Genomic DNA, 23,930 nt, shown 5'->3' with positions numbered 1-23,930 from the left:
GCAGTCAGGTTTGGGGGTTGTAACCTAAGAACCCTTCTAGCCTTTTCAGGCTCTCCATCCCAATACATCCTCACCTCAAACTGAGGCCAGTTCATGGGCATGCCAGGGCCACTGGTGCTGCGGAACCATCTGAGGTCCTCCTGGGCATCGGCCCCCCGGATGGCCTGCTCCAGCTCACGGTACACATGGATGTAGCTATGGAGGAGATGGGAAAGTGAAGGAGACAGATTCACCATGGCCCCTCTTCATCCTCAGTGAGGGGGCAGACCTATTAGGGCACCAGGGTGCTGGCCATGCCCTCCAGCCAGGGATCAGATGGGCTTTGCAGGGCACAGCTCCAGGCTCCAGGTGACTCCTTTCTCCTTCCAACCTTAGCCATGCATCCATCCACCCAAGCACATGTTTCTGAAGTCCCTTGTATGTGTCAGGCAGCCCCTGTGTTTGAGCCTCTTCCCCCTTGTCCCCTGTAGCTCTGGCCTCCTTTTCCGGCAATGTGAGGTAGGGCCTGGGATGCCCTGCACCAGTTACACTTTCTGCTGGCTGTGCTGTGCCCTCCGTGCCCGCCATGCCCAGGTACCTGCTATTCTCGGCTAGATTGAGGTGACGTTTGATGTCCAGCAGCACCTCTTTGAGGAAGACCAGCCGCTTTTCCTCAAATTGTTGGCACTGTTCAAACACCTGCTCCATGCCCTCCATGTACTGGGGTGTGGTCTTGCCCACATCTTCCAGCACCTTCTCATACTTCTCCTGTGTCTGGAGCACCAGGGTGGAGGGTGGATAGGATCTAGCCAGGTCTGCAGGTCCCAGCCACCAACCACTCCAGCGGGCTCTCAGAACCCCCTGCCCCCACCCCTAGCCTGGTCCCACCTTCTGTACATCCTGTTTGCACTTGTCCACTTTGTCCTGCAGCTTCTTTTGTTGCTCAGGTGTCACTGACTGCTCTGATTTGCTGTTCATCTCTCGTGTCATGGCCAGCTTCTCCTCTTTGCAGGCCAAATGGTAGGCCTTCTTGGCTGCCTCCAGCTGTGGGGAGAGGCTCCCACAGGTGAGCAGGAACAAACACAGTTGCTCATCAGCTCCTCCCCCCTGCCCACTCCCCAGGAGCTGTACGAGCTTGTTCTCAAGAGGCAGAAGGGGCTCTAGGTACTTGGCAGCAGTGCTGCTCCATCTGTGCTGTGTCCCTGTGTGACACTGCCTACTCCCAGATATGCCCCTCTGTGGATTCAGAGGGCAATGTGTCTTCCTGGGCATCTTTCCTGGGGACAGTGCCTCTTTTAGCCCTCAGATCTCTTTACCCATTGGGCACTGTCTGCCCATCTTCCTGGAAGGCAGTGCTGCTTCCCCGTAGGCAAAATCTCAGAGGGCAGTGTACTGCCCATGATATCCGTAGACACCTCCCTGCAATCAGCACCCTCTGACCAGACTGGCCTTCTGAGTTCGGCTACCCACTCCCTCCCCATCTGTGGCAGCCCCCACTGAGCACCTCCTTCATCTTCTTGGCCCAAGGCTTCTGGGCCTTGCGGAAGCCATCTTCAGCCTCCTTGGTCTCCTTGAAGCCGCCCATGATCTGCTTGTGATAGGCATCCTTCTGCCAGTTCTTGACCTTCTCCAAGTCCTCATTCAGCAGGCTGTTCTTCACCTCCTGGTGCAGTTCGCTTACCTTGTCCGCCTCAGTCATTATGGCACCCCAGGCCCGCTCCAGGCTGCCATACTGTGGGCCTGAGAAAATGGCAGTGGTCACGGGGACCCCATCACCCCCTGCCTAGAGGTCCCCCTCCTGCCTCCCTTCTCTGAGATATTCCCCTTCCTTCCCATGACATCAGAAATGCCCTCCTCTGCTCTCTGCATCCATCTATCCCTCCTCTAGCCACCACCACCATCTCCAGGAAGCCTTCTCTGGCTGCTCCACCCTCACAAACTGTACCCTGCAGCCCTCACTGGGTTCTGCTTGAAGCACCTGCCCCTGCACCTTCTCCTTGCCTCCGCTGTCAGCTCCCACAGGAGCAGCCTGGTTCCTGTAAGCTCTCACAAGCCCAGCACAGTGCCAGGCACACAGGAGGTGCCCCAGGAATGTTAGCTGAATGTAAAACTGAACATCCAGCTGGCAACAGGTGCCAGGAGGCCACTGTGCATCAGTCATTCCACATTCCTTTGTTGTCTAGGTACTGGCACCAATTTTGTGCCAGGCACTGTGCTATGTAGTACAGGCCCAGCATGCCCCTCCTGGGCTTTAGAGTCTAGTGCAAGGAAACATTAACATATATGTACACCCCAACTTGAAATGTTCTAAATTAAAAGAATCTAGAGACATAACAGCTAGGCATAATATATGCCTCTGGACTGAATCCTGAACTAGCACAAACAACTTACTATAGTAAAATTTGCATACGGGATGTATAAAATGTCCTGATTTTCATAGCCAAACTATAGTTACATAAGCAAATGTTCTCATTCTTAGGAGATCTATGAAGAGTGTAGAGATGAAAAGGAATGATGGGTCCAATTTACTTTCAAATGGTTCAGAAAAATGCGCATATCATGGAGAGGCACTGAGAAAACAAACATGGTATTGGGGATCCAGGGAAGGGCATGTGGGACTTCTCTCTACTACTGTTGCAACCTTCTCAAAGTTTAAATTATTTCAAAATAAAACAATTTTTCTGCTTTTTTTTTTAATATACAGACAGAATCTCACTTTATCTCCCTCTGTAGAGTACTGTTGCATCATAGCTCACAGCAACTTCCAACTCCTGGGCTTAGGCGATTCTCTTGCCTAGCCTCCCCAGTAGCTGGGACTACAGGCGCCCACCACAACACTCGGCTGTTGTTGTTGTTGTTGTTGCAATTTGGCTGGCGCTGGGTTTGAACCTGCCACCCTCACTATATGGGGCCAGCGCCCTACCCACTGAGCCACAGGCGCCGCCTCAGTTTTCTGCTTTTTTATTTTATGTTTTCTTTTTCTTTTGAGACAGAATCTCTCTTTCTTGCCCCAGTAGAGTGCTATGGCGTCATAGCTCACAGCAATCTCAAACACTTGGGCTCAAGGGATCCTCTCGTCTGAGGCTTCTGAGTGCCTGGGACTACGGCACCAGCAAAAAGCCTAGATGGTTTTTTTCTGTTTTTAGTAGACATAGGTCTCACTCTTGCTCCGGGTGGTCTCGAACTCCTGAACTCAGGCAATACACCTGCCTCATCCTCCCAGAGTGCTAGGATTACAGGCATGAGCCACTCAGACTCCCTTGCTTTTTAAATCTAACCTAAAGGTGTATAAAATATAGCTGAACAGGGGTGGCGCCTGTGTCTCTGAGTAGGGCACCAGCCCCATATACTGAGGGTGGTGAGTTCAAACCTGGCCCCAACCAAACTGCAACAAAAAATAGCCAGGAGTTGCGGTGGGCATCTGTGGTCCCAGCTACTTGGGAGGCTGAGGCAAGAGAATGGCCTAAGATTAAGAGCTGGAGATTGCTGTGAGCTGTGACGTCACCACACTCTAACCAGGGCGACAAAGTAAGACTCTGTCTCTAAAAAAAAAAAAAAAAAAAAAAATAGAGCTGAACAGAGAGGCCTGGTTTGGTCTGGAAAAGGCCTTGGGGCCAGCAGATGCTGAGCAAGTGCATTCCTGCACTGGGGCTTGTGGGGGTGGCTTAGGACCTGGGGGTGTGCACAGGGTGGGCCTGGGGTGTACCTTTCTCGATGAGCTGGCGCCAGCGCTTGGCCCAGTCAGTGAGTTGCTGTGCGTAGGCTTTCTCAATCTTGGCGCGCTCCTGCACGCAGTTCATCAGGTCATTGCAGAGACGGTGCCCGTCATCGATACGCTTCACCGACCGCTTGTAGTTCCCCACCTGGTGGCCAAGCAACAAGTGAGACTCCCGCAGGCTCCTGGGCTCCCCGGCCTCCCATCCACCTGCAGCACAGGAAGGGGGGAGGGTGGCATGTGGGGGACGGGGTACTAGGGAGGGGGCTCCCACCTTCCAACACTCGCAGGCCCAGCACCCGGCTTCAGACTCCAGCATCTATATGCACCCTAATCCCACTCTGAACATAGCCACCTCACTGCCACAAAATGCAGAAGGATTTTTATAGGTTGGATTTGGGCTAGGATGAATTATTCATTTTGTTCTTGTGAGCTAAATCTATTATATTTATGTAGTCATGTAAGCATTGAGTTGAGCTGCAGCTTTTTGACATAATATTATGTTTTGTAGACATCTCATTAAACACTTATTAATTTAAGTCTGGCAGTTTCCATTTTGGGTTTCAGGAGCCAAGAGTAATTTTCCCCCCAGGTCTCAAATATTTTCAGAGGCACCCTAAATTCTGGCTTCTAGTCTTGCCTCCACCCATAGGATACCTGGGGCTCTGGGAGCTCATTCTACCTCTGTGTTCAGTGCTCCAGCCCTGCCCACCTCACAGGGGGAGGGGATGGTGGTGGGAACAGCTATGAAAGACTGTAAACTGTAAAGTGCTGCACCTGCTTATGTGTGCTGAAGCCTGAGCCAGGGCCCTCCAGAATACTTTATGGGATACTGAAGACTTAGGAGGTGCCCAGGAGCTGGGGGATGAGGCCTAAAGCCATGGGCAAGTGGGGGCATGGTGGGATGGTGGGATGGAGGGACCTGGGCCCAGGGAGCATCAGGCCTCACCTCCCAGAAGCTGTCGGTGGTCTCCTCTGGAGCCAGTGAGGCTTCATCGTAGGAGCCGGACATGGCGCAGCTGTGCAGGGTTGGACAGGCGTGGCGCGGCAATTAGCAGGCTCAGCTGCTCATGCACTGGGAGGGCAGGAAAGAGATCCTTGGAGACAGGGAAGTGCCTCCACATCCCATCCCAGGCCTGGATCCCCAACCTGATGTGGCGATGAGGGCTCCATGAGTGGAGGCTACCTGTCCAGAGCCCAGCTCACACGGTAGCACCTCTGTGCCCACCTCTTCTCCCCTTCACACCGCTTCCTTCCCCTCCCCCAAATTCATCACCAAGTTATGGGGTGAGCACCTCCTCTCAGAAGCTAGCCCCAATCTCCAGAGTCCATGGTCCTCTAACTGTTTATGTGCTCCTGGACCTGGGGAGTTTAAAATTAGGGCTATATAACTGTGTATGTGCATTACAGAGATCCGTGCTTGGCTTTTGGACACACACAGCTCCTCATAGCCAGCCTTCTAGGCTCACCTTTGTGCATGTCCTGCATGTCATGTCCCCTGTGGCCTGGCACCCTGTAGAGCCACTGGAACTTGAGGAACCTTGCTGGTTTCTTGACTCTGGGCCCTGGGGGTGGGGGGCAGCTGCTGGGGCCTGTGTGCCCCTTTCACCTACTTTCCCCTCAGCACTATCCACCCTGCCCCAGCTGGATCCTTGAACCAAGCCCCAAAGACCCTCCCCACATTCCCTCATCCCCAGTCCCAAATCAATGCAAAGGCCCTGGTCTCGGCCCCTAGAGCTTCTTCCCAGCCCCCAACTACAGCGTGGACCCCAAGTTCCCCAGGAAGCTGGCAGCAACCCCCCTCCCACCTCTGGCCCAGGCTCAGCTCCTCCTCAGTTATCTGAGCCTATAGCCCCTATAGATGCCCTGCTGGCTGTCCTCCTTCTGAGCCTCAAAAGCCCCTATTAGCTGCTTACGAATCTCCCAAAAGCCTTGGATGTGCAGCTTCCTGGACCACAGGTCAGACCACAGTGATCTGTGTGAGAGTCTGGGGCAGCTATGTCTGCCCTGGATCTGTCAGCAAGCATCACAGTTGTCCAATCTAGGCCATGTGCTGCCCCAGGGCCAGGAGGTGGGGATACTCCCCTCCTCCCTTACCCTAGCCAGGCCTCACTACCACCCCGGGCAGGAATGGCTCAATAGTCAGGAGCCAGGACTCAGAGGCCCAGGGGCCTGGTTTTAGAAAGCCCAGGCCTGACCCCACTAAGAGCTGCCAGATTCTGCCTGGTTCTTGGCCAGGGGGCACGCCTCCCTGCCTCTGCACTGCAGCCTCTGGGACTGTGAATCCTGACCAATGAGGACACTCAGAAAGGGCTGCCCTTTGCAAGATTCACCCCAACCCAAAGGTCCAGGGAACCCCCTGCCCTTACCAGCAGCTGGCTCTCAGGCTCAGAGCAGAGAGCACCAACACATACATGAAGATCCTTGGGAAAGGATGCCCCCTCTTCTGGCCTCAGTTATCCCATCTGTCCAGGGCCTGCTGCTCTTTTCCCAGGAATAACCTAGCATTGCCTTCTTGCACCTCTCAGGTACCTAAATATATTTTGTTCCTTCCCTTTTAGCAAAACCTCAGACAAGAGCGGTGCCTGTGGCTCAAAGGAGTAGGGCACCAGCCCCATATACCGGAGGTGGTGGGTTCAAACCCAGCCCTGGCCAAAAACTGCAAAAAAAAAAAAAAAACAAAAAAACCCTCAGACAAACCTTCCCATAAACTCATGAACACTGGGTTTGGGTGAGAGGGAAGGTGGCTGAATTTCAAGGGACAAAGAAATGAGCCTTTGAATTTTTCTCTTAATTTGGCACTTTTCACATATAAAGCAGTACTTGCTTCATACAGAACATTTTAAATTTAGACACATAGAAATAAAAAGCAGGGATGTTCAATGAAGCATTTTCACCAACTCAGGCAAGTATCCCTGGGATCACAGTCCCTTCTAGAACCCTTGAAGTCACACAGAAAGAACTCTGCTCTTTGGGATCCCCCATAATGTACCGTTGTTGGGAGCTGGTGGTGGGGCATTCCCCCAGCCCAGCTATGAATCTGTCCCTGACAGAAGGGAGGTAACCTGATAAGAGTGTAGCAAGTAATTGATAGAATTATCCAGCAACACACTTCTAGAAATTTACCTTCCAGCCAGTTGGGCAAGCTAAAGATGTACAAGGTTATTGATGGCAATATCGTTTGTAAACGCAAAAGGCTGGCTACAACCCAAATACACATCCAAAGGGGACTAGTTCGATGAATCGTACACACTTGCAATGGAAGCTCTGGTCTTGAATGGAACCTTTCCCAAACCATGCCACTAAAGCAAAATTAAGCCAGGTGAAGAACAATGTGGCTGGGGAAAAATATATAAGCAAGAAATATTTTTGGAAGACCACAAAAGAAGCTGGTAATAGTGATTGCCTGGTTCTGGATGGCTGGGGGGGAGGGGGGGGAACAGGGTGTGAGTGAGATTTTTCACCAGGAGTCACTTTGTGACCTTTTAATTTTTCCTTATGTGCCCAAATTCATATTTTTAAAAAACCCTCCAGCCTGTGTCAGGGGAGAGTTGACAGAGCTAAGAGCCAGGATGGAAGGGACAATGCAGCTAAGACCTGGAATGTAAGGGTAGAATGCCCACTGGCCACTCTCCATCTAGTCCAGACAAAGAGGCCAGGCCAGGGCAGGTAAGACTTGCTGGGCTACACCCTTGGTGTTGGCAGGTAACAGGTCTCCCTGGCTCCCGAGTGAGGTAAGCCTGTATAGCAGAAAGCTTCATCCTTAGAGTCCCTCTTTCACCACCAAACTGCTGTGTGACTGTGAGCAATTTATATGGCTTCTGGGGACTTCCTGTGAAACGAGGATGGTATGCCCTGTCTTAAGGATTAGATGAGATGGTGAGTGTCCAGCACCTAGCATCCTCCAGCCACTCCACACTCCAACTGCGGACTAGACCACATAGGGGTGAGCTCAGGAAGATGGTGGGCAGGGTCAAGGAGAGGGGGCCGAGAAGATGCATGAGAGCCCCCTAGTCCCACATGGCCAGACCATCCTGCTTTGCCCTTTTCTCCTTCAAACTGGCCTCAATACCCCTGCCCTAGGGGCATCCAGGAGGTTCAACTCTGGACAAATGCCATGTCCTTCCAGAAGGGCAGTCAGTGCCTCTCATCACTGCACAGCCTGGATCTCTCAGTCTGAAAGGGATGTGGCCGGCACCTGGCACTCCCTCTGGGCAAGCTCCATAGGATCTTAGCCTCCCTCAGCCCTTTAGAGGAGCATCAGGCCCATTGGATTTCTCTTGCCAGAGGTGGTAAGGGCTCTCTTGGCCCTGAAAACCTTTGACTGTTAATAATAACAGCTGGCATTTATTGAGCACGTACTGTTCACATGTCTCATCCAATCCTCACCACAATCTTACAAGGCAGGTCCTGTTGTCACCCTCACATTGTAGCTGAGAACCCAGAGGTTCAGGGACAGGGCTGGGACAGAGCTTGTCCAGGTGCTTCTGGGAATAAGGAAGGCAGTAGGATGGAAGCCCAGTATATCACAAGGCAGGTACCCCTGCACTCTTATGTTTAAGGTTATAAGAGTAATGACAACGGGCAACAGGCTCTGAGGACTGACTCTACCCTCCACACCAGGCAAAGCACTTCGAGTAGGTCAGCAGCCATGAGAGATGGGAATTATTATTACCCTGTTTTGCAAATGAGGAAACTGAGTTATGAAGCCCCAGAGTAACCTGCCAAAGGTTGCTCAGTGTGATGGTTAATATCAGTTGTCAGCTAGACTGGATTAAGGGATGCCTAGGCAGCTGGCAAAGTATTATTTTTGGGTGTGTCTGTGAGGGTGTTTCTGGAAGAGACCTGCATTGGAATCAGTGTCTGAGTGAGAAGATCCGCCCTCATCCAAGTGGGCAGGCATCATCCAATCAGCTGAGGGCCTGGAGAGAGCAAAAAGGCAGAGGAGAAGTGATCTGTCTCTCTCTCTCTCCTGGAGCTGGGGACACCCTTCATCTACTCTTGGACATCAGAACTCCAGGTTCTCCAAACTCAAGCTCTGGGATTTGCACTGTGGCCCTCTGGTTTCAGGTCTTTGCACGTGGACTGACCCACGCTACTGGCTTCCCTGTTCTCTAGCTTGTAGATGGCCTATTGTGGGACTTCTCAGCCTCCGTAACGTGTAAGCCAATTTCCCCTAGTAAATTTCTTCTCATCTGTCTATCCATCTGTTCATCCTATTGGGCCTATCTTTCTGGAGAACCCAGACTGATACATTCAGATCAGGAAATGTGCAGCCAGGATTTGCACCCAGAGTACCCATCCAGGGAACACACTCTTTACCACAACACTTTAATGTAAAGTGGAGTTGATGCTAATAAGGGCTAGCACTAATAATAATAATGATAGGGCTAGCACTAGCTAGCATTTACTGAGTGCCTGCTGTGTGCCAGATATTGCTCTAGAGCATTACATGTGCTTAATCTTCATTTGCAGATGGGGAAATTGAGGCATGGAGCTATTAAAATAGTAGAATTCAATCCTCTTTCAGCTGTGGCCCCCTGCACTAGTCCGCTCTGAGCTTCACTCGCCTGATGGAGGCCAGGGGGAAGCAAGAGGCAGGGAAGAATGAAGGAAAGGAAAAGAGGGAGGGAGGGCCCGAGTTGCCCTGAGCCCTTGCTTGTGACAAGTCCTCACAGCCAGCTAGAGGATAGTCCTCAGGGGGAGCCTGGCTTCCTCTTCTTATCTACGAGGAGACCAAGGCTGAGAGAGCTAGGCCAAGGTTACATAGCTAAGGGGTGGCAGAGTAAAGATCTGCCCTGGCAGGTATGGCACAACAGGGCCTAGCTCATATCCTGGCTCTGTTATGTGTGGGATGTAGAACCTTGAGTGGATCACTTCTTCCTGGACCTCAGCTTCCTCATCTGTGCAATGGGCTGTTATCAGGATTAAATGGAGCACCAGACCTCAGGCAGTTGTACCTGGCACACAGCGAGCTCTCCACAGGTATTGACCCTCTTTATTCACTTGCTACCACTGTTGCTGTGGCAGGGGTAGCAGGCCCATCTCAGGGCAGGCCTCCCTGCCACCATGAGGACTCAGCCAAGCCCTGTGATGGGGTCTTGGTTTTCTTCCTTGTGCAATGGGATTAGGTAGAAAGGAGCCCAAGGATGAAAGGTGTTCCTCCTCAGGTCCTCTGGCCTCCTCCTCATACCTGCCACTAAGAGACCCTGGAGGGAGGGGGCTTGGCCATGTTCCATCTACCCCTGTCCTGAAGAAGAGCCAGAGGAATTATGAGCAGAGAGAGGGTAGGCTTGGAATCAATTCCTGCATCAGTGGTCAGCCCAGCCACAGGCCTGGGAGTCACCCCAGCTTATCTGACCCACCAGCAGATCCTGAGCTCCGCCCCACACCTCTCCTGGGAGTCTGGCCTCTTCTCTCCATCCCCCATTTACCTGTGACTCTTCCCACCCCAGCACTCCCCTCCCCTCCTCCTTGCCCTCACCATATTGTTCTCTATAGCCCGTGTCACCAACAGACATGCTCTTGACATTACAGCATTCATCATATTTAGTGTCTTGCTCTCCCAATGGAGTGCCACACTCAGTAAGATCAGTAATTTTTATCTGTCTGTTCTCTGCCGTTTTCCCAGTATCCAGAGCAAAGCCATGCCTGGCACAAAATAAGTGCACAATATGCTTTTACTGAGTGAATGAACGAATGCCAAGCATCTTCTACAACATCCACTCAATGAATGAATTCTGAAGCCCAGGCTCAAACACAGTTACTTGCACACAGTAAGTGCTCAATAAATGTTGATGGGCAGGGCACAGTGGCTCACACCTATAATCCTAGTACTCTGGGAGGCCAAGGTGGGTGGATTGCCTAAGCTCACAGGTTTGAGTCCAGCCTGAACCAGAGCAAGATCTTCTCTCTAAAAATAGTCAGGGATTGTGGTGGGCTCCTGGGAGGCTGAGGCAAGAGAATTGCTTGAGCCCAAGAGTTTGAGGTTGCTGTGAGCTGTGACACGACAGCACTCTACCAAGGGCAACAAAGTAAGAATCTGCCTCAAAAAAAAAAAAAATTGATGATCATGGTGACACAACCAAGAGCCAGAGTCACATAAGGGGTGTTCTTGAATCCCCTTTGTCCTCTGTTTCTACACCCCTGCTTCTCCTGGCATATCCATCTCTCCTCCGGGCCAGCACTCAGGGCCCAGTTTCAGGGTCTCTTTCCCCTCAGCTCACACGTAGATTCTGCCTGAGCTTGGTGCCCTCCCTCCTCAGGGATCATGGCACAGACACATAGGTGTTATTACCCCGTTTCCACTCTCTTTTGTATCAACAACAACCATTTTTGAGCACCTACTGTGTGCCAGCCTCTTCACACACACTCTCTCTAATTCTCACAACCCATTGAGACAGGCAGTGATTTCCCTGCCTTCTCTGAGAAGTTAAGTAACTTGTCTAAGGTCACACAGCAGGAAGGAGGCAGAGCCAATTTCAAACCCAGGGGGAGCCCTTCCCCAGTCCCTTGTCCCAGGCCTCTATGGGAGTCACTCCAGCCCTCCTGGCCTAAGACCTTCTCCCTATGGACAGGTTCAGCTCAAACCTGGGTGGGGCCATGGAGAAGCCAGAACTGCTGCCCTCTCCCTTGGGTCTCAGGTCCCACAAACCTTCCAAGCAGCTCCCCTGCCCTTTGCCTCACCCAGAGAGGGACAAGCTCACCACACCTGACGTGGGGCTGCATAGGGACTCTAACCAGTCTCTGCTGGGGTTTCCAGTGCAGCAGGGAGGATTCGGGTTAGCTGTGAGGTGCTGTCCTTCCACTGCTCCCCGAGGGTGTACCTTAGATCCATTTGGGCCCCTGTCCCTTTACTCACACCTTCCCCTCTGCCTGGGGTATATGCTGACCTCCTTCCCATCACTCACCTCTGTCCCGCAAAAACCCTGCTTCCCTTCAAGGGCCAACTCAGTTTCTCTTCCTCCAAGAAGCCTTTTCTAAATACCCCAGTCCTTATCTACCCCTCCTTCCTCACCCAACATCAATCTTAGTCACATCTTGCCTTAAACCATATCTCGCTGGTTTAGGAGAGGCAACCTACTCTCCCAGCAAGCACAGTACCTAAGAGTACTGCCCATGGGGCCAGACAGAGTGACTGGAAATTGGGTTCAGATCCTGGCTCTACTACTCATTGGCCATGGATGTTGGCAAATTACTTAAAACTCTCTGTGCCTCAGTTTCCTCATCTGCACAATGGTGATGAGGGGCCCACCCATGGGGCTGGTGTAGGATGAAATGAGTTACCAGTGTGAGAGACCTTTCTCTTTGGAGGACCTCACTCCCCCTCAGCTAATGCCCCCGAGAGCCTTTCCAGGACTGCTGGGTCTCACCCAGGCCCCCCAGGTCTCCAGATCCTTTGTGAAAGGAGGAGCCCAGGCCTGGCTTCCTCTCGCCGTTTCTGTGGGTCTAAAAACCAGGCCCCCAGACCTTTATCTCATCCAACCTGAGGTGCTCTCAGTCCCTGACCTTTTGCTTTTCACCATCCCCATCCACTCCTTCCTTTCTGCACCCAGAGGCCCCAGACCCTCTGTCCCCTCCAGATCACTCCTAAAGGCAGCTTCAGCATTCCCTGTGCCCAGGCCAAGCAGCTGAGACGGCACTTCCTTCAGCCCACAGGTCTTTTGGGGGCCTCCAGACAGTCTCAGGCTCTGTGGGCTCAGCAGGGAATAAGCTTGCCCTTCCCCTCATGGGGTTCACACACCAGTGCAGGCAGAGGGCAGAAAGCAAATAAATATGGCCAGGCTAGGTGATGATGGAAGTCACAGGAATCAGGCAGGGTGATGGGGTGGAGTGGAAGGTGCTATGCGTACCCTAGCACCCCACCCTCTGCTGGGCAGGGTGTGAAACTGCGCCACGCTGCCTCCTGGAGCACCCTCACAGGGCTGAGCTCCAGTTGCCCACAGTGGTAACTTCGGCAGCTGCCTTCCCACCCTGCCTTACTTCCCCACCCCCAGGCCTCCTCCCACATGAATCACATCTTTGTCTCAGGGGTGGTGTTGGGGGAGCCCAAAGTAAGACACCCACAGATGAGGAGGCAAGAGTGGGAGTAGATTGAGGAATAGGTCCCCCATCCCCTCTGCTCGGATTGCATCTCTTTTCTCAAGACCAGTCATCACACATGGACCCGTCTGCAGGGGTCTGTCTGTCTGCCTCCGTGGCCACCTGGAGAGTAGGGGCTAGGCCTTCCTCCTGTGTGGGTGTCACTCCTGGTGGGGGCGCAACATGCTTTTCTGACAGCATAGAACTCAAGGATGAGTTCTGATCATGAAGAAGGGGCTATCGGCCCTCTGCCTGTGACAGCACTGTGGGTGGGACACTCCATTCCCTTGCCTGGCTGGGCAGAGCTGTTTGACCATAGGGGCAATAGGTATAGGAGGAAATGTGGACTAGCCCATGCCTAGCAACCTGTCCAAACCTACGTCGCTGGGACAACTGCCCAAGTAGGGGCATTGTTGCCTTCCCCTAGGAGGACCAAATTACAGCCTCTCTGGTCAGCACTGATGCTGAGGGCCAGCCACCAAGGCAAATGCTCCTGGCTTTAAATTGCAGGCCTGATTCTCATGGTGCAATTTGGACCACAGCAGTGAACAGACAGAAAGCTCCCTGCCCTTGTGGGGGGCTGGGCAGGCAAGAAACCAGATAAATCAGTGAATGATAGAGTGTGTTAGAAGGTGACAAGAGAAAAGAGAAGGCTTTGTTAGAAGGCTATGGAGAAAACCAAGGTGGGAAAGGAGGTGGGATAGGGTGGGAAGCCAGGAGTGACACTGTTTCCTAGAAGATGGCCAGGAAAGGTCATTCTGAGAAGGTGACATGTGGGCAAGGACTTAGGAGAGACGAAGAAGGAAGCCAAAGAGGGCATTCGGGCAGATCAATGGCCAGTACAAAGGCCCTGTGGCAGAAGCATGGCTGCCATGGTTGAAGAACAAGGGGAATATCAGTTGCAGCGGGTGAGTGACGGGGAGGGAGGGGACAGGAGATGCAGATGACCAGAGGCCCAGTAGGTCAGAGGGACATGGGAGTCACTGTAGGGTTTGAGAAGAGGTGGATTGTGGTCTGGCTGCCATTTTAGAAGGTCCCTGGCTGCTAGGAGGAGAGTCGACTGCAGAGTACGGAGGACAGGGTGGGTAGGGACCCTCCAGGAGGCAGCTGCAGTTCCCTAATGAGGAAAGAGGGCAAGGAGGTAATGCTAGATGCATGAGGAAGGGCTAGAAATACTAGCCAGTCAAGCCCACAGGGATGGTCTGGGTGTTAGCTGAGATGGGGGTACAAGCAGGTAACAGCACTGAGGGAGACAGGCCTTCAGTCATGAAAACCTGGGATGCCCATTAAGATCTGCCTGGCAGTGTCTCCTCACTCCCTAGTGGCCAGCCTGGGCCAAGCTGTCCTTCCAGTCCAGTTGGTGGGGGAATGGGTGCTAGGCTGCTGATGTGACCCCTGCTGTGCTCAAGCCTCTGAGCACTCCTGGGGCCTCCCCCTTGAGCTCCTCTGTAATGGGAAAGGCTGCCAGGTCCCTCCCCGGCTTCTAGGAAGGTGCCTTGGGTTGTGGACACATCATGTGCCAGTGGATGGGGCTAGGAAATGTGTCCTAAGAGCCCATTCTGGGTGGTTTACCACCCTGGAGTTTGGTGGTAGAAATGTAGAAGAGAGACAGAGCAAGCAAAGGCAGACCCCAGGGACACTGAGGCAGAAACATGGTGGAGGGGAATGTGGCCTAGAGAAGGCAGGCCAAGAGTGGGGTGGGCAGGCCAGGGTGGGATTGGCAGCTCCTTCTAGCTCTCACCAAAAGAACCTGCCGTCCAAGCCTCACCAGCCTCTCCTCCAGCAGGAACAGGGCCAGCTCCTGACTGGCTACTCTGACTGGCAACTGTAGCCAGCAGGCCTGGCTACAGGAGGTGAGGCAGGACAGATGCCAGCCTGCCTGGGCGGGAGCAGAGAGTGGTAGGGATCAAGGGAGCAGAGAGTGGTAGGTATCAGAAGAGCAGGGGACAAAAAGTGTCAGTGCAAATGGGGAAGTCTGTACTCCCACCCTGTGCCTGCCACCCCCAAGACATGCCCACTCACATCCCAAGTCCTTGACCTCAATGTGGGAGCCCACCTCTATAGGCAGCGTGTGCAGAAACGAAGAAAGCCATGTCAGCAGCCCAGCACATATCCCCCATCACAAGACCCCTCCTCAGCCCCTGCACCATGTTCTCTGACCCCTGAGTGCCCAGGGGAGGAGGAAGCCCCACACTGCAGAGCCAGGGCCCAGCAAAGGGCCAGCCAAACTCCAGACATGAGAGAAGGGGCGGGCCTTAAGCACACCTGAGGATGCATCGCCCTGCCCCTCTCAGGGCTAGGGTCTTCCTTCCTGCCCTGCCCAAGGTCTGTTAGCTCCATCCAGAGCCAACCTGGACCAGGTGCACCCCTCCCCCTGCACTCCTGCAGTTCCCTCCTGCCCCTCCTTCCCCAGCTCCTCCCCAGTGCCCTGCCCCACCCGCTCCCAGCAGCAGAGGCTCGTCCATCCATCCATCCATCTGCAGTGCCCCAGCAGCAGTGGAGTCTGTCCCCAAGAGCAATGCAGCAAAGAGAAAGAGAGGGGCGGGGGGGCCACAGGCACCTCCATCCTGACTGGAGCCTGTTTGCCTTTACCTTAACATGGAGGCCCTGGGCTGGCCAGGGATGGGCACAAAGCTCTTTTGGGAGATCTGGGCTGGAGGAGAGTTCACAAGGGAGAGCCAGGACCAGGGAGAGGAGAAAGATGCCTGGGCTCTGAGCCCAGGGCACAAGACCACCCAGGGCCAAGTAGAAGGCTCTGGTATCATGGGAGGGCCATGAGATTGCTTGTTCCAAATGGCCAGGGACCTAGTAGTGCCCTGAGTGGGATGGCAAACACCCTGACTTATTCTACCTTCTTCCCCCAACTGTCTTGCTCCAGACTATGGGCCCTGGAGCCTCCAGCCTATTGGCTCACTACCCCAGGGAGAGGGCACATCTCCTGAGTCAGGACCTGTGGCAATGGTGGAGACAAGGATGGAGGAACAGAGGAGGGAAGGCAACAGGGGACGATCCTTCTGATGCAGAGGGCCAGCTTCCAGGGACAGCCTCTCGGGATGCTGGCTGTGCCCCAACCCTACTCCCCACTGCAGTCACTGGCCCCAGCCCCGCTGACTAGCCTGTGTGCTTCCTCCCAGGTGCCACTCTTCACACAGCCTCTTCCAGCCATGGCATGCCTACCTGGGCCGGTCAAGGCACCAAGCTGGGGACAGGTAAGAGTTTACTGCCCCCGCTGGGCCAGGCCACAGCTGGAGGGGCTGGTTGTCCTTCTTCTCCTCCGTGGTGGCGGGCAGGGAGGGGGCCTGGTGCTGGGCTGGGGGCTCTGTCCTCTCGGGTTTCCTCCACAGCTCACTCAGAAGGTGGCAGCAGCAGAACTGCAGGAGCCAGCTCCCTGCCTCCCCACCTCCTCTCCACTCCCTCCTCCCAACCCGCCTCCTTCTCTAGCCACCCACCTCCTTCTGCTCGTTTCTATGGCAACTGGGCAATGCTCGCACAGACAGCCTCCCTCCCCTGTACAGCAGGGGACTCCGCCTTCTGCAAGGCACCCGCATCAACACAGGCTCAGGCCGCTACCCTCAACTGGTGGGGCCCTGCTGCAGCCCTTTTCCTCTCTTTCTTCTCAAGATCCTGCCTCCCAAGTTCCCCTCATCAGTTGCACCCTTCCCTGCACTTCCCCTGGGTTCTGCAAATCCTAATGCACGCTGCTCTGTAAAAATGTCCTGTGTGTCTAATCAGTTATTCTCTCACTTCATTAAAACACAAATCTTTTGAGTTTTTTTCTGGGCCAGGCTGAGTGTAAAATGCTTATGCACAATCTAATGCCATGAGGCTTCATACCCATTGGATAGATTAGAAGCTAAGGTTCACAGGTTCTTCGGCCCCAGAACCTTGTGATTCTAACTCCAGTTCTTCTCCCACAGGCTGTGGCTGCCACATACCCCACAGAACACACGGGTGATCTATACATACCCATGTGTGTCCAAGGTGTTTACACCCCAACAGCATACTCATAGGTACACTCATTTTATATATTTACACACATGCATTTCTACATGTCTGTGTATCTACCTACATGTCCCCACATAACACACACTTAGAACTGTAACATTAATGCCAGCATACACACATTTTTAAGACATGTGGACACACTTGTACATGGATTCAGAATGAGGAACACATAAGCTCTTCCTACAGTAGCTGTACACCCAAGCCTTGAGCCTATCCTCTTGGGGGGGCTCAGTGACAAGCTGCTGCCCAGGAGAGGATTTGACAGTCTGCCCCGCCCCACCCAGGGATCAGGCACTAATCTGAGCTCAGCAGTGTCTCAGCTCTGCTGCTGGAGGGGAACAAGGTGAGAACAGAAACACCCTTCCCCTACCTCATTCTGAAAACCCAGACTAGGTGCTGCCTATAGCCCCTCAACCTGTCAAGTCCTAGGACTTAAGAGTGAGGACAGTGTAGAGTAAAACAGCCCCCTCCCTCCTCAGAGAGTATTCCAGGCTTCAGACAGCCCTGTTAACCCCCGGGAAGACAACTGCAAGGCAGGGGTAGGGGATGGCAGGAGACCAAAGTGGGGACACAGCATGCCCCACAAGACATGCCATCCCTAGCCTAGGATCACCTCAGGGCCTTGGGCAAGGGTCTCTGTAGCCCCTGTGTCCTGGCTATTTCTCTACTTACCCAGAGAGGGCAGATATAACAGGTAAGACCCAGAAGCTCACTGAAAATTAAGCAAAAGGCTGCCCCTTGATAATAACGATGGCCTTTTCTGTATTCATCACATCCAAGACTTCCTCTCTGTTATAAGACCACTGCTAAATAGACTAAGGGAAAAAATCCCCTTGGAATAGATGAAATAGGGCATTTCATTCATTCAACAGGTATTTACTAGGCACTGACCACATGCCAGGGATTGTTCTAGGAGCTAGGATACAGCTGTGGGAAAAACAAAAGTCCCTGCCCTAGAGGTTATGGTGAGCTGGTGGATTTATTGGACACCTATCTCAGTCTCAGAGCCACTCCTGCAGTGTCTTGGGTTGTTGCAGCAGCCTTGCATAGTAAGGCCACCAGATCTATTAGGAAACAGGCTCTGAGAGATGGAGCAGTTTGCCCAAGATGACAATGTCGGTAAATGGCTGGGCTGGGATTTGAACCTTCTACCTGCCAAGCTTTCTCCAATGCTCCATATTGGTTTGGTTAAGAAAGACCTGATTGGGAAACACAGCAACAGCCACCTAGTTTCTAAAAGTTTCACATCCAAGTTCACTTCTATCCGTTTTTTGCTTGTTTGTTTTTTGAGACAGAGTCTCACTATGTTGCCCTTAGTAGAGTGTAGTGGCTCAAACTCTTGGGCTTACGTGATTCTCTTGCCTCAGCCTCCCAAGTAGCTGGGACTATAGGCCCCCACCCCAATGCCCAGCTTTTTTTTTTTTTTTTGTAATTGTCATTGTTGTTTAGCAGGGCTGGGCTGCGTCCAAACCCACCAGCCCTGGTATATGTGGCTGGCACCCTAACTACTGAACTATGGTACCAAGCCCACTTCTATCCTTAGATCAAAGGCAGGATGTGGTTATATGTACTTGAAGTGTCTGTCAAGTGGTAGCCATGAAGACCCCTAAAACAATGTCAGGGGTGACTTCCAGCCTTGCCTTCCTTGAGCCCGGAGCCTGATGTTGGTTGTCCCCAGACCTAAAGATCCTCACAAAGGGTCAGATGAGAGGGTAGGGATACTGGTGTGCAAGAGTAGAGGCTCCCTGGAAAATGAGGCAGCCTCAGCTAGAGGGTGGGAGGGATTGAGTTCCCAGGTGCTGTAAACAGAGTCCCCTGCCCACCTGCCAGTCCCCAGCCCGGATCATCTTTCACCTAAAGAGCTGTCTCCAGCCAGGAATACCAAAGACAGCTGCCCTCCCACCCACCCTCCATCAGCCTGATCCAGCCCATCTGTTACCTGGCAGACCCTGAGCCTTGCCCTCCCACATTCGAGGATTCCTGACAGGCCCTGCAGGAAAACCTGACCACTTCTGTCACCTCCTCTTTCCCCAGCCCAGAGAGCATCCACCCCCAGCTCACCCCCTCTATCAGCCCCATCTGCTACTTGGAAGGCCCTGAGTTACCTGTCTATAGCTCTCTACTCCCCAACTTGCAGGTCCCACACTGGCCCACGGACACCCTCCTACACCTCCCCACCCTACGCACATGCTCAAACCATGCCCAACATGTTCCTATTCCTGGACCTTAACCATGTTCCAGTCCCACAGGCAGCATCAGCCTACAAACGAGGAGAATGTCTTGCCCAGGACACACCTGCCCTCAGGCCCTCACCCCTCTGTCACCCCCCTCCTTGCCTCACTGCCCTCTCCTCCCCAGCCCTGCACAGTTATCCCACATGTTCCCCAGAGCCAGGGCAAAAGCAATCAGGGCTCATTAACTGCTACTTTGCAACTCATATGCATAGCACTTCCATGACTGTCAAAATGCCAGAATCCACCCCAACTCCTGCCCACAACAGGCAGGGCTGGCTAGCTCTGAAGAAGTACAATGGAGAAGGCTCTACTGAGGCTCTGTGAAGGGGCTAAGCATGGGGATGGGCACCAGAAATGGGGAGGATCAGAGTGAGAAAATGTCCAGCGGCCCTAACAGGTACCCAGGGGAGGGCCCCTGCTAAGTCCAGGCACTATACACAGTGCCTTACACTTTATCCATTTGTTTTTCAAAATGGCCCATTTTTAGGTATGGAAACTGAGGCTCAGCAGAATTAAGGCCTCACTACTCAAAATCTGGGCCTGAGGACCTGCAGTTAGGGCATCACCAGGAAGCTGCTAAAAATGCAGAGCCTCTGTCCCCCCTCTCCCAGTCTTCCTCCATCAGAATTTGCCTTTTTAGAAGACACTAGGAGATGTGAGACTAAGGTTAAGGGACACACCCTATATCATGATACACAGCTGGAAGACGATGCAGATGTCAACACTGAGGTATCTGACTAAATCCCATACTAGTTTCTTTAGTGCATTTAACAAACATTTCCTGGACACCTATTATGGCCACCACTCTAGTGTAGAACACAGCAGACCACCAGACAAACAACGTCTATAGCCTTATGGACATTTTGTGCCAAAGGGAGAGACACATAATGAATAAAAGTTCAAGTGCTGATGAGTGCTATCAAGAAAATAATGTGGGTTAAAGAAATAGAGAGTATGAGTGGGGAGACATTTTAAAGTGCTTCTTTGACGAGGTGACATTTGAAAAGAAGCCTAAATAAAGAGAAAGAAGGAGGTATGTGATGATATGAGGGAAGAATGTTGAAGAACAAGGATGCCAAGAATATACAATGGGGAAAGGCTAGTTTCTTCAACAAATGATGGGGGGAAAACTGGATATCCATATGGAAAGGAATAAAATTGGATCTTTACCTTACATCATGCATGAAAATCAACTCAAAATGGATTAAAGACATAAATACTGGCTAGCTACAGTAGATTACGCCCATAATTCTATCACTTTTGGGAGGCTGAGGTGGGAGGATTGCTTGAGGCCAGGAGTTTGAGACCAGCCTTAGAAACCCAGTGAGATTCCTATCTCTACAAAAATTTTAAAAATTAGCTGGGCATGGTAGCTCAGGCCTATATTCCCAGCTACTTGAGAGACTGAGGTAGAATTGTTGGAAGCCCCGGAGATTGAGGTTACAGTGTGCTATGATTGGGCCACTGCCCTCCAGCTTGGGTGACAATGAGACCTTGTCTCTAAAAAATAAACAAGTAGGCTCGGCGCCTATAGCTCAAGCGGCTAAGGCGCCAGCCATGTACACCTAAGGTGGCAGGTTCGAATCCCCAGCCCGGACCCGCCAAACAACAATGACGGCTGCAACCAAAAAATAGCCGGGCGTTGTGGCGGGCGCCTGTGGTCGCGGGCGCCTGTGGTCCCATCTACTTGGGAGGCGGAGGCAGGAGACTCACTTGAGCCCAGGAGTTGGAGGTTGCTGTGAGCTGTAATGCCACGGCACTCTACCCAGGGGGGCAGCTTGAGGCTCTGTCTCAAAAAAAAAAAAACAAGTAAATAAAGATATAAATATTTAAGACCAGAAGCTGAGAAATTCCTAGAAGAAAACAAAGAGGAAAAGTTTCATGACATTGGCCTTGGCAATGATTTCTTGGATATGACCCCAAAGCACAGGCAAAAAAGCAAATCAGACAAATAGGGCTACATCAAACTAAAAAGCCTCTGGACAGTAAAGGGAACAATCAACAGAGTGAAAAGGTAACCTACTGAATAGGAAAAAATATTTGCAAACCACATATCTGATAAGGCATTAATATCCAAAATACATAAAGAACTCCAGGCTCAGTGTCCATAGCACAGTTGTTACAGTGCCAGCCACATGCACCGAGGCTGTTGGGTTCATGTCCAATCTGGGCTAGCTAAACAACAATGACAACTGCAACAAGAAAATAGCCAGGCATTGTGGCGGGTGCCGGTAGTCCCAGCTACTTGGGAGGCTGAGGCAAGAGTTTGAAGTTGCTGTGAGCTGTGACACTATGGCACTCTACCCAGGGCAACAAATGAAACTAGGTCTCAAAAAAAAGAAAAGTAAAACTCCTATAACTCAATAATAAAAGAAAAAACATTTAAAAATAAGTAAAGGAAATAAAAATAAAAAATAATAAAAATAAGTAGAGAACTCCAACAAAGACATACAATTGGCCAACAGATATATTAAAAGGTATTAAAAGGTGGTCAACATCACTAATTATTGGATAAATGCAATTCAATACTAAAATGAGATATCACCTTATACATATCAGAATGGCCATTATCAAAAAACCAAAAAAATAATGTGTTGGCAAGAATACAGAGAAATTGGGACCTTCATACACATTGTTGGGAATGTGAAATGATATAGATGATATAACTGATATGGAAAAGAGTATGGAGGTTTCTCAAAACATTAAAAATAGAACTGCTGTGTGATCTATCAATACCATTTCTGGGTATATATCCAAAAGAACTGAAATCAGGATAACAAAGAGCAATTTTCATTCCCATGCTCATTGTAACATTATTCTCAATAGCCAAGATGTGGAAGTAACACATCTAAATGTCCATTGACAGCTGAATGGATAAAGAAAGTGTGGAGCTGGGTACAGTTGCTCATGCCATAATCCCAATACTTTGGGAGCAAGAAGATCACCTGAGCCTAGAAGTTTAAGGCTGCAGTGAGCTATGATGATGCCCCTGAACTCTAGCCCAGGCCAACAGAGTGAGACTCTGTCTCAAAAAAAAGGTGTGGTATTAGTGGAATAGTCTTTAGCTTTTTTTTTTAGACAGAGTCTCACTATGTTGCCCTTGGTAGAGTGCAGTGGCGTCACAGCTCACAGCAACCTCAAACTCTTAGGCTTAAACAATTCTCTTGCCTCAGTCTCCCAAGTAGCTGGGACTGTAGGCACCCACCACAACACCTGGCTATTTTTTTGTTGTAGTTGTTATTGTTTGGCAGGCCCGGGCCGGGTTCAAACCTGTCTGCCCCAGTGTATGTGGCTGGTGCCCTAGTCACTGAGTGACAGGCGCCAAGCCAAGTTTTTCTAAACAATGGAAATCCTATCACATGCCACAACATGGGATGAACCTTGAGGGCATTCTGCCAGTTACAGAATGACAAATACTACATGATTCCACTTAAATGGGGTCTCTAAAGTAGTGAAACCCATAGAAGCAGAAAGTAGAATGCGTGGTTGCCATGGGCAGAGTGGTGGGAAAAGTGGGGCATTGTTGTCAATGGGTATAGAGTTTAAGTTTTGCAAGATGAAAATGTTCTAGAGATTTCCTATACAACATCGTGCCTATGTTAACAATAACTACATTTAAAAATTTATTGAGAGTAGATCTCATGTTATGTGGGGTTTTTTTTAAACCATAATAAAAATGTTTTAAAAAGACATCATGCTGAGCAAGAAAAGCCAAACTTAAAAGAGCAAACACAGTGGGTTCTATTTATATGAAGTTCAAGAACAGAAAAATCTGGATTTCTGATTCCTGACAAGATAGATTAGAAGCACGTCTCCCTAGTCCTCCTGCTAAGTACAGGTAAAACCCCTGGAAATCATATATAAAACAAAAATAAGAAGATTCTAAGAGGTGAGGAGAAGAAAGCAGACTGACTGACGAGGGGTCTCAGAACCAGAAGAATGACACAGTGGCGAGATTCCTGGATTTTCTTTTTGCCCATACTTGAAGCTAGTGAGGTCAACAACCCAGAAACACCAATAAGCATAAACAAAACAGCCCCAAGAAAAACCTGCTTTCTAAGAAAGGCACAGCCTAGCAAGACAAAAATCTTCAAAACAATAGCTGCCCTGCTATAGCCAAATATCATGTAAAAAACTACAGCCCCTGGCCCTGTTGCCTACCCTGTGAGCAAAAGCCAAGCGGGGAGTCTTACTTGGTTGCAACCACGTACACCATCCTCCACCACCAGGGTGACGCCAGAAGAACTAGGAGGAGAACGAGGAGGAACCAGAAGTTCTATCTGTCCCAGCAATAACAAAGTATAATTTCCATGCTCTGCCTTCCATGCTGGGCTGGTGTCAGAGGAGGCTTTGGGTAGTATTTTTATTACTACCCAACAGTAACCAGGACAGTATAGACCACGTGGGAGCAGTAACAAAGCACCTTTCCCTTCACAGGCATGGTGAGATCAGAAGAAGTCTAATGGGCCAGAATTCCCACCACTTCCCAGAAGTAAGGAGGCACCTCTGGCCCCCACCAGGGTGTTAACCATGGTTAAGTAGGGGAGCTAGACTTCCACTCCCACATGGCAATAATAAAGCCCAGTGTTAGAGGAAGCCTGCTGAAACAGATCTCAAGAAAAGCCAGTGTTTCATAACATAAATATCTAAAATGTCTAGGATACAAAAAAAAAAATTGTCACACCAAGAACCAGGAAAATCTCAACTTGAATGAGAAAAGATTAACAGATGCTAACACCAAGATGAAACAAGTATTGGAATTATTTGACAAGGACTTTAAAGCTGTCATCTTGAAATTGCTTCAACAAGCAATAATAAACACACTTCAATTGAAAACATACATAGAGGCGCCTATAGCTCAACCGGCTAAGGCGCCAGCCACGTAAACCTAAGGTGGCGGGTTCGAATCCCCAGCC

At 51.2% G+C, this 23,930-nt stretch overlaps 1 protein-coding gene across 3 annotated transcripts in view; it reads right to left on the bottom strand.

The window, feature by feature from the left end:
* Positions 1-23,930, bottom strand: part of PACSIN1 (protein kinase C and casein kinase substrate in neurons 1) — a 59,228-nt gene that overhangs the window by 1,672 nt on the left and 33,626 nt on the right. For 2 of the 3 annotated variants that reach the window (XM_012804705.1, XM_012804706.1), the window contains exons 1-6: positions 4,644-4,706; positions 3,686-3,842; positions 1,484-1,719; positions 868-1,023; positions 578-753; positions 75-195 (exon numbers count right to left, since the gene is read on the bottom strand). In XM_012804705.1, the coding sequence (XP_012660159.1) occupies positions 75-195; positions 578-753; positions 868-1,023; positions 1,484-1,719; positions 3,686-3,842; positions 4,644-4,706 (909 nt within the window). Of the gene's footprint in view, positions 1-74; positions 196-577; positions 754-867; positions 1,024-1,483; positions 1,720-3,685; positions 3,843-4,643; positions 4,770-23,930 lie in introns of those variants that run through there. The other variant, XM_003789112.2, reaches the window with a different exon arrangement.

The sequence above is a fragment of the Otolemur garnettii genome, unplaced genomic scaffold (genome assembly GCF_000181295.1).
Source record: "Otolemur garnettii isolate 467f Iridium unplaced genomic scaffold, OtoGar3 scaffold00031, whole genome shotgun sequence".
Classification (NCBI taxonomy): Eukaryota; Metazoa; Chordata; class Mammalia; order Primates; family Galagidae; genus Otolemur; species Otolemur garnettii.
The sequence above is the reverse complement of the archived record's forward strand: the minus strand, read 5'-3'. Positions and strand labels throughout refer to the sequence as shown.